This window comes from Ailuropoda melanoleuca, chromosome 9, assembly GCF_002007445.2.
Source record: "Ailuropoda melanoleuca isolate Jingjing chromosome 9, ASM200744v2, whole genome shotgun sequence".
Lineage (NCBI taxonomy): Eukaryota > Metazoa > Chordata > Mammalia > Carnivora > Ursidae > Ailuropoda > Ailuropoda melanoleuca.
Genome location: NC_048226.1, coordinates 66,812,085 through 66,828,765, shown reverse-complemented (window position 1 = coordinate 66,828,765; position 16,681 = coordinate 66,812,085). Strand labels below are relative to the sequence as shown.

The window sequence follows — 16,681 nt, the reverse complement described above, 5'->3', positions numbered from 1 at the left end:
AGCTTCTGCACAGCCAAGGAAACAGTCAAAAAAACTAAGAGACAGCCCACGGAATGGGAGAATATATTTGCAAAGGACACTACAGATAAAGGACTGGTATCCAAGATCTACAAAGAACTTCTCAAACTCAATACACGAGAAACAAATAAACAAATCAAAAAATGGGCAGAAGATATGAACAGACACTTTTCCAATGAAGACATACAAATGGCTAACAGACACATGAAAAAATGTTCAAAATCATTAGCCATCAGGGAAATTCATATCAAAACCACATTGAGAGACCACCTTATGCCAGTTAGAATGGCAAAAATTGACAAGGCAGGAAACAACAAACGTTGGAGAGGATGTAGAGAAAGGGGATCCCTCTTTCATTGTTGGTGGGAATGCAAGTTCGTATAGCCACTTTGGAAAACAGTGTGAGGTCCCTTAAAAAGTTAAAAATTGAGCTAGCCTATGATCCAGCAATTGCACTACTGGGTATTTACCCCAAAGATACAGACGTAGTGAAGAGAAGGGTCATATGCACCCCAATGTTCATAGCAGCATTGTCCACTATAGCTAAATCGTGGAAGAAGCCGAGACGCCCTTCAACAGATGATTGGCTTAAGAAGATGTGGTCCACATATACGATGGAATATTACTCAGCCATCAAAAAGAACGATTTCTCAACATTTGCTGCAACATGGACGGCACTGGAGGAGATAATGCTAAGCGAAATAAGTCAAGCAGAGAAAGACAATTATCATATGGTTTCACTCATTTATGGAATATAGAAGTAGGAAGATCGGTAGGAGAAGAAAGGGAAGAAGAAACAGGGGGTAAACAGAAGGGGGAATGAACCATGAGAGACTATGGGCTCTGGGAAACAAACTGAGGGCTTCAAAGGGGAGGGGGTGGGAATGGGATAGGCTGGTGATGGATATTAAGGAGGGCACGTATTGCATGGTGCACTGGGTGTTATATGCAAGTAATGAATCATGGAACTTTATATCAAAAATTAGGGATGTACCGTATGGTGACTAACATAATAAAAAATATTTAAAAAAAAAAAAGATACACTTAAACTTATTCATCCAACAACCTACTTAGGTTATCAACACAGCAAAATAGCTAAATATAGGCAATATGGCAAACCCCTGGGAAACTTGTTCAATGTATCTGTCTCAGTGTTTCTGTAAAATCTGGATAACAACAGTATCACTGAGGATTAAATGAATTTATATAAAGTGCTAGAATATTACCTTCCTCTAAGAACAATTGTTATAAAAATGCTAACTACGCTTACAAATGTGTGGGCATCATGCATGTCTTCACTAGATTTTTTTCCTGTAAGGGCAGAATACTTAAAGTCTATTTCTACTATATTATTCTAATGGAGTGTCACATTTTAAGTATTTGCCATTATTAATTTTAAAGATTAATTTGAAGTATAAATCAATTGGCACAGATTATATTTTCATCAGTATCTATAACAAAAACAATGTTCACTGAGCACTTACTATGTACCAGGCACTTTACCTGTATACAATTATTTAATCTTTATAAGAGCCCAAAAAGATAAATACTACTTTCTACCCATTCTACAGATGAAGAATCTGAGGCATGGAAAAGTCAAGTAACCTCTCAAAATGACACTTCTTGGAAAACCAGGACTCAAAACTGGAAAATATGCCAGAACTCCCGCTCTTCACCACAACTATACTGCATCTATACTTCCATTATGAGCACTTAATACCTTTCCATTGGTTATGCATCTATTGGGACAATGAGCCAATATTGCCATCTCTACCACTTCCTGACTTGTGTAACAATGAGACATTTGTGAAATGCCTACCAAAGTTGTAATTTATGGGTACAAATTGGATTTTTGCAGGAAGATGTTAAAAGCACATGAATCAAACTCAAGACCTTGGTATCATCAGAATGCTGCTAATCAACTTTACTACTACCTAAACATACAAGAGGCAGCAATGTATATTTTAACGTGGAATTTTGAACCATATCAACCATACCGAAATCCACTTGAAGTTCGACACTTATTAATCATCTGACTGTAAGCAAGATCATTTCCATTTCCTCAGAGTTGTGATAAATGAGAACACATTTATGCCTTATAAAAGACAAAACACAAATGTGGTTATAGTAGACAAACCATCCTTAATATAACTATAAAAACAATTTTCATTCCTTTTACTTCAAGATACACTGTATTAAAATCCTTTATTCACTTGTAACTATTCAGATATACATTGTGAAAAACGCATTCCTAAAACCAGAACATCTATGACTGCACAAAAATATTAGTAAAAAGGAATTTAAGAAGGGGGTTAAATACTTCTCAAAAACCTAATTCTAGGTAGGCTATAACAAAATATTCTAACAGAAAACAGGCATACTTTAAAACTAAATTTAACAAATAACAAAAGCAAACACAGACAAACCTAAAAACCTTCATGCAGGAAAAAAAAAATTCAAGAGAGCAAAAAGGCAACCTATGTAATGGGAAAAAATATTTACAAACCATTTATCTGATAAGGGGTTATCCAATTTAAAGGTGGATAAATGACTGAAGAGACGTTTCTCAAAAGAATACATACAAATTGCCAGCAACTATATGAAAATATGTTCAACATCACTAATCAAGGAAATGCAAATCAAAACCACAATGACCTACCATCTCACACCTGTTGGAATGGCCACTATCAAACAAAAGTAACAAGTGCTGGCAGGTATGTGGAGAAATTGGAACCTTTGTGTGTTGTTGGTGAAAACATAAAATGATGCAGCCACTAAAGAAAACATTATGGAAGTTTCTCAAAAAATTAACAGAATCGCTATATGAGATCAGTTTTGGGTATGAAACAAAAAAGAACCAAAAACAGGATCTCAAAAAGATATTTGCACAACCATGTTCACTGCAGCATTATGCACAACAGTCAAGAGGTGGAAGCAGCTTAAATGTCCACTGAAAGATAAGTGGATAAAGAAGATGTGGTATATACAAATATATCTCCTCTTCTAAAAAGAGGAAATTCTGTCTTGTGCTCCAACACGAATAAACATGTTGAAGACATTATGCTAAGTGAAATAAACCAGTCACAAAAAAACAAACATTGTATGATTCTACACATATAAGGTATCTAAAAGTAGTCAAATTCTTAGAAACAAAGTAAAAAAGTGGTTGCCAGGCACTGGGGAGTGGGGGGGAGGAAAAAGGAAGTTGTTGTTAAATGGTCATAGAGTTTGAATTTTTGAATGATAAAGAAGTTCTACAGATCTATTCAATAACAATATGCATACAGTTAACACTAGTGTATACTTCAAAATGGTTAAGATGGTAAATTTTGTGTTACATGCTTTTTACTACAAAGTAAAAATGAATACAGGACAGGACTTTAAGAATTCTGAGTTAAGAAGCTGGAAAATCCTCTTTCCAAAAACCAACGACAAAACCAGACAAAGTTGTCAAAAATGACAGAAAAATCAGGGACAAAAGGGAAGTCTACCTCAGGTCACAATATTTGTTGTTAAAAGCAACAAAACAGCAGACTGGCCAGAAATTAACAGAAAGATCAAGAGAATAAAACAGCCAAAGATGACCTTGCTATTTCACATATCCCTGATAGTCTGGAAAGCTATATGCATTTGCCAGGTTGTGCTTACTTAGAGGAGAGGCAACTAACAAGCTACTCATTCATGGTTAACCAAGAGACCTTGTAAACCCAGTAAGTTAAAAAAAAAAAAGGGGGGGGGAGGATCAGATTTATAAGCTCCCTAAATTGTGAGCATTATCTAATATATGTGTAGGAATGGTAGAAAGTGTATGTAAAGAGTGGAAAGCTTACTGGTTCAGTGGCTTAAATAGCCTCTAGCCAATCAATGGCTGATGACTAAGTTAGAGTGATTCAGGGTAATCCTTAGAAAGCCAGAGCTGAACACACAAAGAAAAGGAGGGGTGGGGGTGAAGAGCACCACCATCAGAGGCCACACGCTACAGGGGAAACACCATAAATGTGCTTCAGGCAAGTCGCTAAAGAAATTAATAAACCAACAGCAACAACAACCATGCCCTGGATAGAGGAAATCAGAATTCAGAGTTGCTACAACTTACTATCTATAAAATGTCCAGTTTTCAACAAAAAATTGTGAAACATGGAAAGTATACAAGGTAAACAAAAAGTATCTCTGAGGGTGCTCACCTGTATGACTTAGTTCACAAAGACTTCATAATATCTATTACAATTATGTTCAAAGAAATAAAAGAAACCATATTTATATAATTCAAGGAATATAGGACAATGATTCATGAAACGGAAAATATCAATGAGACAAACTGCCAAGAACCAAATGGAAATTAAAGAACGAAAAGTACAGTAAATTAAATTAAAAATCCACTAACAGAATTCAACATCAACTGGCAAAAGAATCAGTAAATCCACACCCTGCACATCACAGTGAAAAGCCAGGGACAAAAAGAAAATTTTAAAATTAGAAACAGAAAAATCACTAACTTTTCATTACAAACAATAATGGCAAGAAGGTAATGAGATGAGCAACTGGGTGGCTCAGTTCGTTAAGCGTCTGCCTTCAGCTCAGGTCATGATCCCCGGGTCCTGGGGTAGAGCCCCACATCAGGTTCCCTGCGACGGGGAGTCTGCTCTTCCCTCGCGCTCTGCCCCTCCCCCAGCTTGTACTCACTCTTGATCACTCTCTCTCAAGTAAATATTTACAAAAAAAAAAAAAAAGAGAGAGAGAGAAAGAAAAGAAGGTAATGAATAATAATAACTGTCAACCAAAAATTCTATACCTAGCCAATATCCTTCAAAATGACAAAATAAAGGAACACCCAAATAAAGACTCAGATAATCCACTGTTACGGGAATACTAAAAGTTCACCAGACTGAAAGGAACACCAGACAGTAACTCAAATTCACAAAAAAGCACCAATGAATGTAATTATATAACCATTATAGGACAATATAAATGTATTTTTTCTGATTTAAAAAGCCATTACCTAGAACATAATTATCAAATTGTACTGTGAGACTTACAACACAAAGATGCAATACACACGACAATAGCACAAAGAAGAGGGAAGTAATGGAGCTACAGTGGAGAAAGTTTTTGTATTTTAATGTAACAAATTTAGCATTAATCTGAAATAGACTATAAAAAATTGGATGCATATTGTAAGCCTTTGAGCAACCACTAAGAACAAAGGTAATGAACGTGAAAATTAAAGGAATTAAAATGAAATGTTAAAAAATTTACTTAATGTAAAAAAGTAGTAAAGGATGAGAAAAACAAAAAAGACGTAAGAAACGTTGAAAATAGAAAATGGTAGATGGAAATCCAACCATATGATTAAAAACATTAAATGTGGGGGGCGCCTGGGTGGCACAGCGGTTGAGCGTCTGCCTTCGGCTCAGGACGTGATCCTGGCGTTATGGGATCGAGCCCCACATCAGGCTCCTCTGCTATGAGCCTGCTTCTTCCTCTCCCACTTCCCCCTGCTTGTGTTCCCTCTCTCGCTATCTATCTCTATCTCTGTCAAATAAATAATAAAAAATAAAATCTTTAAAAAAAAAAAAAAAACATTAAATGTGGAGGGATTAAATACTCCAGTCAAAAAGGCAAAGATTGGGGGCTCAGTCAGTTAAGCATCTGCCTTCAGATCACGGCCATGATCCCAGGGTCCTGGAATCAAGCCCTGCAACAGGCTCCCCGCTCAGCAGGGAGCCTGCTTCTCCCTCTCCCTCTGCCTGCTGCTCCCCTTGCTTGTGCTCTGTCAAATAAATATATAAAATTTTAACCAAAAAAAAAAAAAAGGCAAAGATTGTCAGACTGGATTTTTTTTTTTTTTAAGTGGGTGTAGGCAGAGAGGGAGAAAGAAAATCTTAAGCAGGCTCCACACCCAGCACACAGCCCAATGCAGGGCTAGATCCTACAACACTGAGACCATGACCTGAGCCAAAAATCAAGAGTAGGACACGTAAATGAACGAGCCAACAGGCACCCCAAGACTGGATTTTAAAAAAAGATCAAACTATATGCTCTCCTCAAGAGACATACTTTAGATTCAAAAACAAATAGGTTGAAAATAAATCTTAAAAACATTTTTAAAAGATAATTTTTTATAGATATAGAGAATAGACTGGTGGTTCCAGAGGCGTGGGGTTGAGGGTGGGCAAAATGGCTGAAAGGGGTCAAAAGGTACAAACTTCCAAATGTAAAATAAGTCACGGGATGTAATGTACAGCATAAGAACTTTAATGATACCGAACTGCATATCTGAACATTGCTGAGAGAGTAAACCTTGCAAGTTCTCATTACCAAAAAAAAACAAAAAACAAAAACAAAACTTGTTAACTATGCAGGGTGACAGATGTTAACTAGACTTATTGTGAGAATCAATCTTTTTGCAACATATAAAAATATCAAATTATGTAGTTCACCTAATATTATACTTTTACATCAATTATATGTCAATTAAAAAGCAGTAAATGAGACTCCAAGGAAGTCATGTGACCCAGTTTCTTGCCTGGAATACCTGAAATACAACATTTTCTTGCTATTTAAACGGTACAGATTCTCTTTTAGGCACATAGGGAATTTTCATTTCTATGATATTAATTTCCAGCAGTTTCCTTCCTCCATTTTTCTTTGGCTTTTTTTGAGAGGGAGGCAGGGGGAGGGGGGAGGGAGAGAGAATCTAAAGCAGGCTCCACACCCAGACCACACAGGGCTTAATCTCATGACCCTGAGATCATGACCTGAGCCGAAATCAGGAGTCAGACACTTAACCGACTGAGCCACTCAGGTGCCCCATTCCTGTTTTTCATGACTGTTTTCCAAAATGAATAATTTATCCCAGTCATGGGATGAAATCACAATGAACAAGATGAAAAGAGATAGTTAAAGCTAAATAACATGCCAGTAAAACTTTCAGAGATGGTACTAGGCATGAAGAAATACAACACAAAAGTTTAAGACAATTAAAGACAGTGTACTGAGAAAAAATATATATATATGTATAATGCAAACAGCAACCACAGAACAGCTGAAGTACACTATTAAGAAAAGAGACTTTAAGGAAAAAAATGTTATTAAAGATAACATAGGATACTTTATAACAATTGAAGGGTTAATTCATGAAAATATAAACACATATGTGAGCACAGCAACAGAACCCCAAAATACATAAAGCAAAAACTGAAAAAGTAAAAAGATAGTTCAATCATAGAGACTGTAATATCACAATAATATATAGAGAAAAATCCACCAAAATATGGAAGACCTGAACACTATCAGCCAATTAAACCTGAAATCTATAAACCACTCCACTCAACAAATGCACTCCACTCAACAAATGCAAAAATATACATTCAAAGAAAATCAGAAAGCATCTGAACTGAATGAAAATGAAAATACAACATATCAAACAGATATCTGCAGCTGTTTAAATGCCTATAATAGAAGAAAATGAAAATACAACATATCAAAAAGATATCTGCAGCTGTTTAAATGCCTATAATAGAAGAAATCTCCCAAAAATCAATAACCTAAACTTCTACCTGAAATGGTAAAAACAAACAAACAAGCTAATCCAAACTGAACAAGCAAAAAGAAGGACCACAATACCAACAAAATGCAGGGAAGTGGGAGGGTATATGTAGTCAAACTGTTGTAAGATTGTTCAGGAAATGGTAAAACTACGAAGTTAGACTCTAGTAAGTCAAGTATGCATTCCGTAGCCTTTAGGGTCAGCAACTGAAGCAATTTTTAAAACATTAAAAAAAAAAAAAAACCACTTTAAAGCAAGAAGAATTACTAGAGTGAAAGAGGGACACGTTTAAGGATGATTTTTAAGTATGTTGAATAATAAGATAACACTTAAATTTGTGTACACCTAATAACAATTTCTAGATATAAGGTTAAAGTTGGCAAAATTAAAAAGTAGACAAGTAATCATAATTGCAGTAATTGAAAGAACAGCAGATATGAAAATCCACATGATTTACAAGATTTTAAGAACTCTATTAATATGAAGTAAATGATATTTACGGAAACATACAGCAACAACCGCAGAATACACACTTTTTATAAATTGCATATAGAACATTTACAAAAATAGACCATATATTGATTCATAAATTAAAATGGATTAAAATAATACAGACTATGGTGACCACAGTGGAATTAAACTAAAAATCAGTAACAGAAAGCTAATTAGCAATTCCCCAAAGGTTTGGAAATCAAGCACACACTTCTAAACAAATGAATTAAAAAAAAAAAATCAAAATGGAAATTAATATTTTTCTGAACAAAATAATGAAAAAACAACATGAAATTCTGGGACATAAAGCTAAGTAGAGGGCAAAAAAAAAAAAAAAAGGTTATAGCATTAATGCATATATTTCTATAGAAAAAGGTAGGAGGAAAAAAATGAATGACAGAAGCTTCCACCTCCGGAAACTAGAGAAAACAGCCAATCAAATCCAAGGAAAGTAGAATGGGGGGGGGGGGAATCAGAAAAAATCAGTTCCTTGCAAATAAAATTAATAAAACCCTAACAATAATGATGATGAAGATACAAATCACTAATATCAGTAAGCAAAAAATATCAGGTTTTTTTTTTAAATAAGTCAACTTTGAACTGGACCAAAAAACCCAACTTTATGGCTTTACATATAGACAATTCAGAGCAGGGGCAGGAAATTTTTCAGTAAGGGCCAGACAGTATATATTTAAGGCTTTTGCAAGCCATGCACTCTCTGTCCCTGCTACTCAACTCTGCCATTTTAGTTTTCAAAAGCTGCCAGACAATACATAAACAAATGAAAATAGCTGTGCTCCAATAAAATTTTACTTATAAAAGTAGGCCCAAACCATTGTTTGCTCATTAACGGTTTTGAAGAAATGGAGAAATTCAATGAAAACGTAACTAACCAAGACTAACAAAAGAAGAGATAAAATCTAAATAGTCCTATATCTTCTAAAGAAATTAAATCACGAGTGTGGCACACTCGGTTAAGCATCGACTCTTGGTTTCGGCTCTGATCATGATCTCAGAGTCGTGAGATGGAGCCCCAAGTTGGGCTCCACGCTCAGATCGGAGCCTGCCTGTCCATCTCCTTTCCCCTCTCTCTTCCCCCCGCCCAAAATAAATAACATCTTTTTAAAAAAATTAAATCAGGAATTTAAAACTTTTCAACTAAGAAAACTCCTGACCCACAGGACTCCAGGATTCATTTTTCCTAACATTTAAAAAACCAGTTAAAAGAGGGACGCCTGGGTGGCACAGCGGTTAAGCGTCTGCCTTCGGCTCAGGGCGTGATCCCGGCGTTACGGGATCGAACCCCACATCAGGTTCCTCTGCTATGAGCCTGCTTCTTCCTCTCCCACTCCCCCTGCTTGTGTTCCCTCTCTCGCTGGCTGTCTCTATCTCTGTTGAATAAATAAATAAAATCTTTAAAAAAAAAAAAAAACAGTTAAAAGAACAAAGTTGGAGATTACACACATCTTGATTTCAAAACTTACTACAAAGTTATGGTATTCAAAACAAAGTGATACTGATGGCAGACCTATAAACCACCAAGGGAACTGTATTGAGAGCCCAGAAATAAACCCTCACATCTATGGCCAAGTGATTTTCAAGAAGGGTACCATGACCATTCAAAGGGGGAAAGGACGGTCTTCAAAAAATTTTGTTGGAAAAGTAGACACCTGCTTATAAAAACAAATGAAGGTGGATCCTATACTGTAGGATACTACACCATACACAAAAATTAACTCAAAATGAATCAAAGACCTAAAAGTAAGGGTGAAAAATATAAAGCTCTAAGAAAACAAAGAAAAAGCTTCATGACACTGTATTTGGCAATAATTTCTTATACAGGACACCAAAAGCCCAGGCATCAAAGAAAAAAATTGGTAAGCTGGACTTCAAAATTTAAAACTTTTCATCAAAAGACACAAAAGACTCAAAGACAACTCACAATGGAGAAAATATTTGCAAATCGTGTATCTGATAAGGGATTGATAATCAGAATTATAAATAATTCCTACAACTCAACAACAACAAAAAAAAAAACCAATGCAATTTTAAAAAAGGGTAGAGGACTTGAATAGACATTTCTCCAAAAATATACACATGGCCAATAAGCACATGAAAAGTTGCTTGACATCAATCATTATGAAAATACAAATCAAAACCTCTGTGGGATACCATGTCACACCCATTAGAATGGCTATAATCAAAAAAATAAAAATAAAAATCAGAAAATAGCAAACATGGTGAAGACATGAAGCAACTGGAAAATTTGTACATTGCTGGTAAAAACAAAAAATGGTATAGCCACTGTGGAAGACAGTATGGCAATTCCTCAAAAATTTAAACATAGAATTATTATGCAATCTAGCAATTCCAATTGTGGGTATATACCCAAAACAACTGAAAGCAGGGACTCAAAAACAGATATTTGTACATCCATGTTTGCAGCAGCACTACTCACAATAGCCAAAAGGTAGAAACAACCCAAATGTGCATCAATGAACAAATGAACAAGACATAGCATATACAATGGGATATTATTCAGCCTCAAAAAGGAAATTGTGATACATGCCAAAATATGAATGAACCTTGAAGACACTGTGCTAATGAGTTAAATAAGCCAGTCACAAAATGATAAATATTGTAGGTTTCCACTTGTGAGGTTAAGAGTAGTCAAATTCATAAAAACAAAGTAGAATACTGATTGCCAGGGGTTGGTAAGAGAGAATAGCGAGTTAGTGGATCAATGCATAAAGAGGTTCAGTCTGGGAAACTAAAAAAATTCTGGAGATGGATGGTAATGGTTGTACAATGTAAATGTTATCAATGTCACAGAACTATACAATAAAAAATGGCAAGAGTAAATTTTGGTATGTATATTTTACCAAAATAAAAAAAAAAACTAATATCAATCTTAAACTCATTTATAAAAAAAGAAAATACTTAATAATTTAATGAAGCCAACATATCTATGATAATCCAACCCAGATAAGGACATTACAAGAGAGATCAGAGACCAGAATCACTTATAAACATAGCTGCTACAAAACTAAACAAAAATTTAGCAAATCAAAGCCAACACATAAAAAGGTTAATATGTAGTAAGTATGGGTTTATGTCAGGAATTCAAACTCCATTTAAAAATTCAATGTAGGGGCGCCTGGGTGGCACAGCGGTTAAGCGTCTGCCTTTGGCTCAGGGCGTGATCCTGGCGTTGTGGGATCGAGCCCCACATCAGGCTCCTCTGCTATGAGCCTGCTTCTTCCTCTCCCACTCCCCCTGCTTGTGTTCCCTCTCTCGCTGGCTGTCTCTATCTCTGTCGAATAAATAAATAAAATCTTAAAAAAAAAAAAAAAATTCAATGTAATTCACTACATTAACAGAATAAAAGAAAAATCAGATAAACTCATTAAATGTAATACCTGATAAAATTCAAACCCATTCATGATTTTTTTAAAAACTTGTAAAAGGAGGAACGAAAGAACATTTCCTTACCCAATAAAGAGTATTTACAGCTAGCAACACGCTTAATAGTAAAATATTGTGCACCTTCACACTGAAGGTGGGAACAAAAAAAATATTTTCAAGATGTCTACTCCACACTGCAATAAAGAAATAAAAGGTACAAGCACCGGAAGATGTAAAACTGTCACTATCTGCAAACGACATGATTGTGTACATAGACAATCTAAAAGAAAACACCAAATCATACAACACAAGTTAGAAAAGACACTGAATGGAAGGCCAATGTACCACAACAACTGTATTTCTGCGTACTGGTAATGTACTTAGAAAATGAAATTTTTAAGAAATAATGCTCCTTATAACAAAAAAAGATCATATGTAACGAAATATGTGCAAGGCCTCTCTTGAAAACTTCAAATCATTGCTGAGAAAAATTGAAGACTTAAAAATACAGAAAGCAATGCTCTATCCTGGGATTAAAAAGCTCGATACTATATTAACACAATATTAATCTATTGATTTCATGTAACCCCAATAAAAATGTCAGTGGGTTTCCCCTTTAGGGGGAAATTCTAAAATTTACAGATTGAAATTAAAATGTATGTGAAAATGCAAAGGACCTACAATAGTTACAACAAGGAAAAAAAAACAAAGTTACACAAATTACACTATGAGATATCAAAACGTACTGTAAAAGACAGTACGGTAATGACACAAGAATAGACAAATAGACTACTGAGCAGATTCAGAGTTCAGAAATAAATCCACACACATATGACAACCTGATTTGCAATAAGACTTACTGCAATTCAGTAGAAAAAGAATGGTTCAACAAATGCTGTGGATCAACTGAGTATTAAAGGAAAAAAGTGCATCTTGACCTCTACTTCACACTTGCAGAAAATTTTTAGATAAATCAAAGAAAACAATAAAACTTCTAAGAGATGGACAGCAATACGCAAAAGAATGAAGCTGGACCACATTCTTACACCATACACAGAAATAAATTCAGAAGACCTAAATGTGAGACAAGGAACCATCAAAATCCCAGGACAACACAGGCAGCAACCTCTTTGACCTTGGCCATAACAACTTCTTACTAGACTCGTGTCCAGAGGCAAGGGAAACTATTGGGACTTCATCAAAATAAAAGCTTCTGCATAACAAAGGAAACCATCAACAAAATTAAAAGGCAACCTACGGAATAGAAGAAGATATTTGCAAATGGCATATCTGATAAAGGGTTAGTATCCAAAATATGTAAAGAACTTATAAAAGCCAACACTCCAAAAAACAAATTATCTCATTAAAATGGGCAAAAGACACACATTTCTCCAAAAAGACCTACAGAAGGCCAACAGACACAAGAAAAGATGCTCAACATCACTCACCATCAGGGAAATGCAAATGAGTCAAAACTACAATGAGATATCACCTCACAGCTGTCAGAATGACTAAAATCAACACCACAAGAAACAACAAGTGTTACTGAGGATGTGGAGAAAGGGGAACCTTCTTGCACCGTTGCTGGGAATGCAACTGGTGTAGCCACTCTGGAAAACAGTATAGAAGTTGTAATAATTCACTGAGTACCCTACAATCCAGCAATTGCACTACTGGGTATCTACCCAAAGGATACAAAAAAACTAATTTGAAGGGATACATGCACCCTGATGTTTACAGAAGCATTATCTACAACAGCCAAATTATGGAAAGAGCCCAATTTCCATTGACTGATGAATGGATAAAGGAGACAAATATAGGTATTTATATCTATATATAGATATGATGGAATATTATTCAGCCATAAAAAAAGAGTAAAATCTTGCCATTTGCAGCAACATGGATGGAGCTAGAGTGTATAACGCTAAGTGAAATAAGTCAGAGAAAGACAAATACCATATGATTTCACCAATACGTGGAATTTAAGAAACAAAACAAATGAGTAGAGGAGGGCAAAAAAAGAGAGGAAGGCAAATCAATTAACAGAGTCTTAACTATAGAGAATAAACCAATGGTTACCAGAAGACCGGGGTGGGAGGATGGGTTAAACAGGTGATGGGTATTAAGGAGTGCACTTATGATGAGCATGGGGTAATTAAAAAAAAAAAACAAAGTATCTTCATGTCCCTGGAATAAACAAAAATTTCTTAAAACAAAAGACTGACAACTTGGACCTCAATGAAATTATGAACTTTTATTCATCAAAAGATAATTTTAAGAGAGTAAAAAGCCAAGCCACAGACTGGGAGAAGATACTGCAAAATATATCTGGCAAAGGACTCATTTCCAAAATATGTAAAGAAACCCTCCACATCAATTAAGAAAAAGAAAAGAAAAAAGAAAAAAGAACACCCAATTTGTTAAAAAAGCAAAAGAATGAGAGACTTTACAAAAGAGAATATTCAAATAGCCAGTGTTCAACACTATCGGCCATTTAGGAAATGTAAATTTAAACAGACACCACTACACACCCACCAGAAAGGCTAAAATCAAAATAACAAATATGCCAAGTAATAGCAAAAATTTGAAGTAACTAGACCTCCCATACACGGTTGGTAAGAATATAAATTGATACAACCACTTTGGAAAACTTTTGGCAGTATCCATGAAAGCTAAACATATACAACCTAAGGATATACCTAAGAGAAGCTAATACCTACGTCCACCAATATACATGTGAACAAGCATGTTCACAAGAACTTTCTTCCTAACAGCCAACAGTAGAAACCACCCAAATGTACATCAATGGGAAGACAAACTGTGAATCTTTAGCCGATGGAATATTACAAGGCAATACAAAGTAGTACAGCTCCTGCAACATGGGTAAATCTTAGCCATAAACAGCCAGACACAAGTGATTCCAATTAAGGTCCAAGAACAAGTAAAACTTCTTTATGTTGATAAAAGAATAATAGTCACCTGTTTTAGGGGGTGGGGATACTGATTTGCAAAGGGGAGCCATTTAAGGTGCAGAAATATTCTATTTCATCTCCACAGTGGTTACACATGTGTATACATAAAAACTGAGCTGTATACTTAGGACTTGTGGTCATTTTTTAAAAATGAAAATATTAAGATAACTAACCTTGGAGAGAAGGGGTAGGAACCAAGAGTATTATTTCTTAGTAATAACTCTATTCAATAATAAACGGAGAATATAAAAATTAACTTTCACCATTAGATTAAGACTTCCCTTATCTCCTAAAAGCAGTTGGTCTGATCTTCTGAGTTTCCACAGATAATTTTTATATCTTTAGGCCTAGCAGAGTTGCCTGGCATATGCTAGTAATAAATGTACTCAGTGGATTAATAAATATGTAAACTTTAAAATTACAGTTCATTTACATCAGACCATTCTCAAGTTAAAAGAAAAAAACCTAAAAACCTAAAAAGTGAATAAGAAATAAGTTTTCGATTTTGCTGGCATTCTCTATCTGTGTCTGCTCAATTCTCGGAGGATGTCATGGTAAAGTCCTCTTTCCTGCTAAGAGAACTTTCTTGCTGTCTTTCAGACCCTTCCATTCCCCAAAAAGGAGAATGGGAATATATTTTCCAGGTTCATTCAGAAATCTTAGCAATGTACATTAGCATATCTGGTAATGCTTCCGAATTGAGTAAGTAGACTGAACAATTCTGACAAGAACAATGAAACTGCTGAGGCACCTTTTGGGAATCCAATTCTAATAAGCCATCATTAGTAACAAACCATGGGGAAAAAAAGTTCTGTAAAGGAAGGTCTGTAGGTAATTTCAGGGTAGTCCAAAATACTTTTAACAGAAAAGTGAAGTTTTTAAAGCACGAAGTGCAGGAAACAACGGAGTATTACTAAACTAGCTGAAAATGTTTCCAGTTAATGACAACTACACAACTTACCTGTTCCAGCACATCCAACTTTAACTCGAGCTTGCTGAGAACCACGTCTCCACCCCATAGTGAAAGCTGTAGATCTGATGGCTTTAAATTTTTGATGTAGCGATTCACATAGCTCATTAAAATTGGAGTCACATATGACTCCAGCATCTTTTAAGGTGCAGAGGAGGCCAAGTCAGAAGCTAAAGGGGGTAAAGACAAACATGAGAAGTAACTGAGTCGGTAGAGCAGCGAAGGAAAAAGCATTTGTCAGGAGGGGTTGAAGAGGCCGAAAAGCAACAGTCTCCACCACAGCAGCCGCTCGCCTCCTCCCAGAAGCTGAAAACACAAGTGGATTCTCTGCTCCAGCTGCCACTTTCTCACTAGCAAAACTCTCCTCAAGTCGCCTGGCGAAGGGTGGGAGGAATAAGCTGATGGAATGAAGAGAGCAGATGCCCTGGAATGGGAGAAAGAAGGGAGCCGGATCCCCTTCGGCCACCGCAACCCTTCACCAGACCAGTCTCCCCACGAGGCCCTCGCCTCCCGGAACCCAGCCGGAACTACCACCGTAGAACCTGGGCTAGAACCAGGCCGGCTCCCGCCCTGGCGGTACTGCACCCTCGGCTGACACTTACGCCAAAGAGTGCCGTGGCTTCCCCTCCACCTCCCGGTGCCCGGTGCCCGGTGCCCGGTGCCCGCACCCGCCCCCGGCGGCAGCGCAGCTCCGGTACGGCGCCACTTCCGGGTGTTACCTCCTTCGGTGCTCAAAACAAACTGTCCCTCCACCGCCACCCCTCGACTCCGCAGCGGGGCGGGAGTTCCCAGGCTGGAGCAGCCACTCAGAGCGCCTTCTAGGAGACCTCTCGTGCCGGGCTGGCCTGCGTCCCCGCTCCGACCCCGCCAGGGCTTTAAGACAAAGCTCTAGGAAATGCGCGGGGGAGGTGGGCGGACCGGTAAAACGGAGACACCGGCGAGCCGGAAGTGGCGCTGCGGCGAAAAGCGGCTGTAGGTGGTGGAGGTCGTGACGGGGTGGGGAACCGCCGAGGGCCGGCGTGTGGGATGAGGAGGAAGAAAGTGGGTACTAGTGTTTAAAGCCCTGAAAAATAAGCGGCTATTGTTTTTCTTGGGAAATGGAAGGTCTGGGGAGAGGAACTTGGGTTCAGGGGGCTGGGCAACAGCCTTAAGGCCGCAGGTAGGAGCAGGGAGGTTGGAGGCGGGGGCCATTTAAATTTAGATCCGAGGTTCGTTTGCTGGAGCAAAGGTCCGAGTAGTGGAGAAATTGAAGGAATTAGGGTGTGTAATTTAGGG

General features: G+C 37.0%; 1 protein-coding gene across 14 annotated transcripts in view; it reads right to left on the bottom strand.

Annotated features, from left to right (window-relative positions):
• Window positions 1-16,264, bottom strand: part of VPS13B (vacuolar protein sorting 13 homolog B) — a 768,204-nt gene extending 751,940 nt beyond the window's left edge. For 11 of the 14 annotated variants that reach the window (XM_034668365.1, XM_034668366.1, XM_034668367.1 and 8 more), the window contains exon 1: window positions 15,398-15,544. In XM_034668365.1, coding sequence (XP_034524256.1) covers window positions 15,398-15,544 — 147 coding nt within the window. Of the gene's footprint in view, window positions 1-2,015; window positions 2,115-15,397; window positions 15,577-16,008 lie in introns of those variants that run through there. The other 3 variants (XM_034668364.1, XM_019810220.2, XM_034668369.1) reach the window with 3 other exon arrangements.
• Window positions 16,265-16,681: the final 417 nt, after the last annotated feature.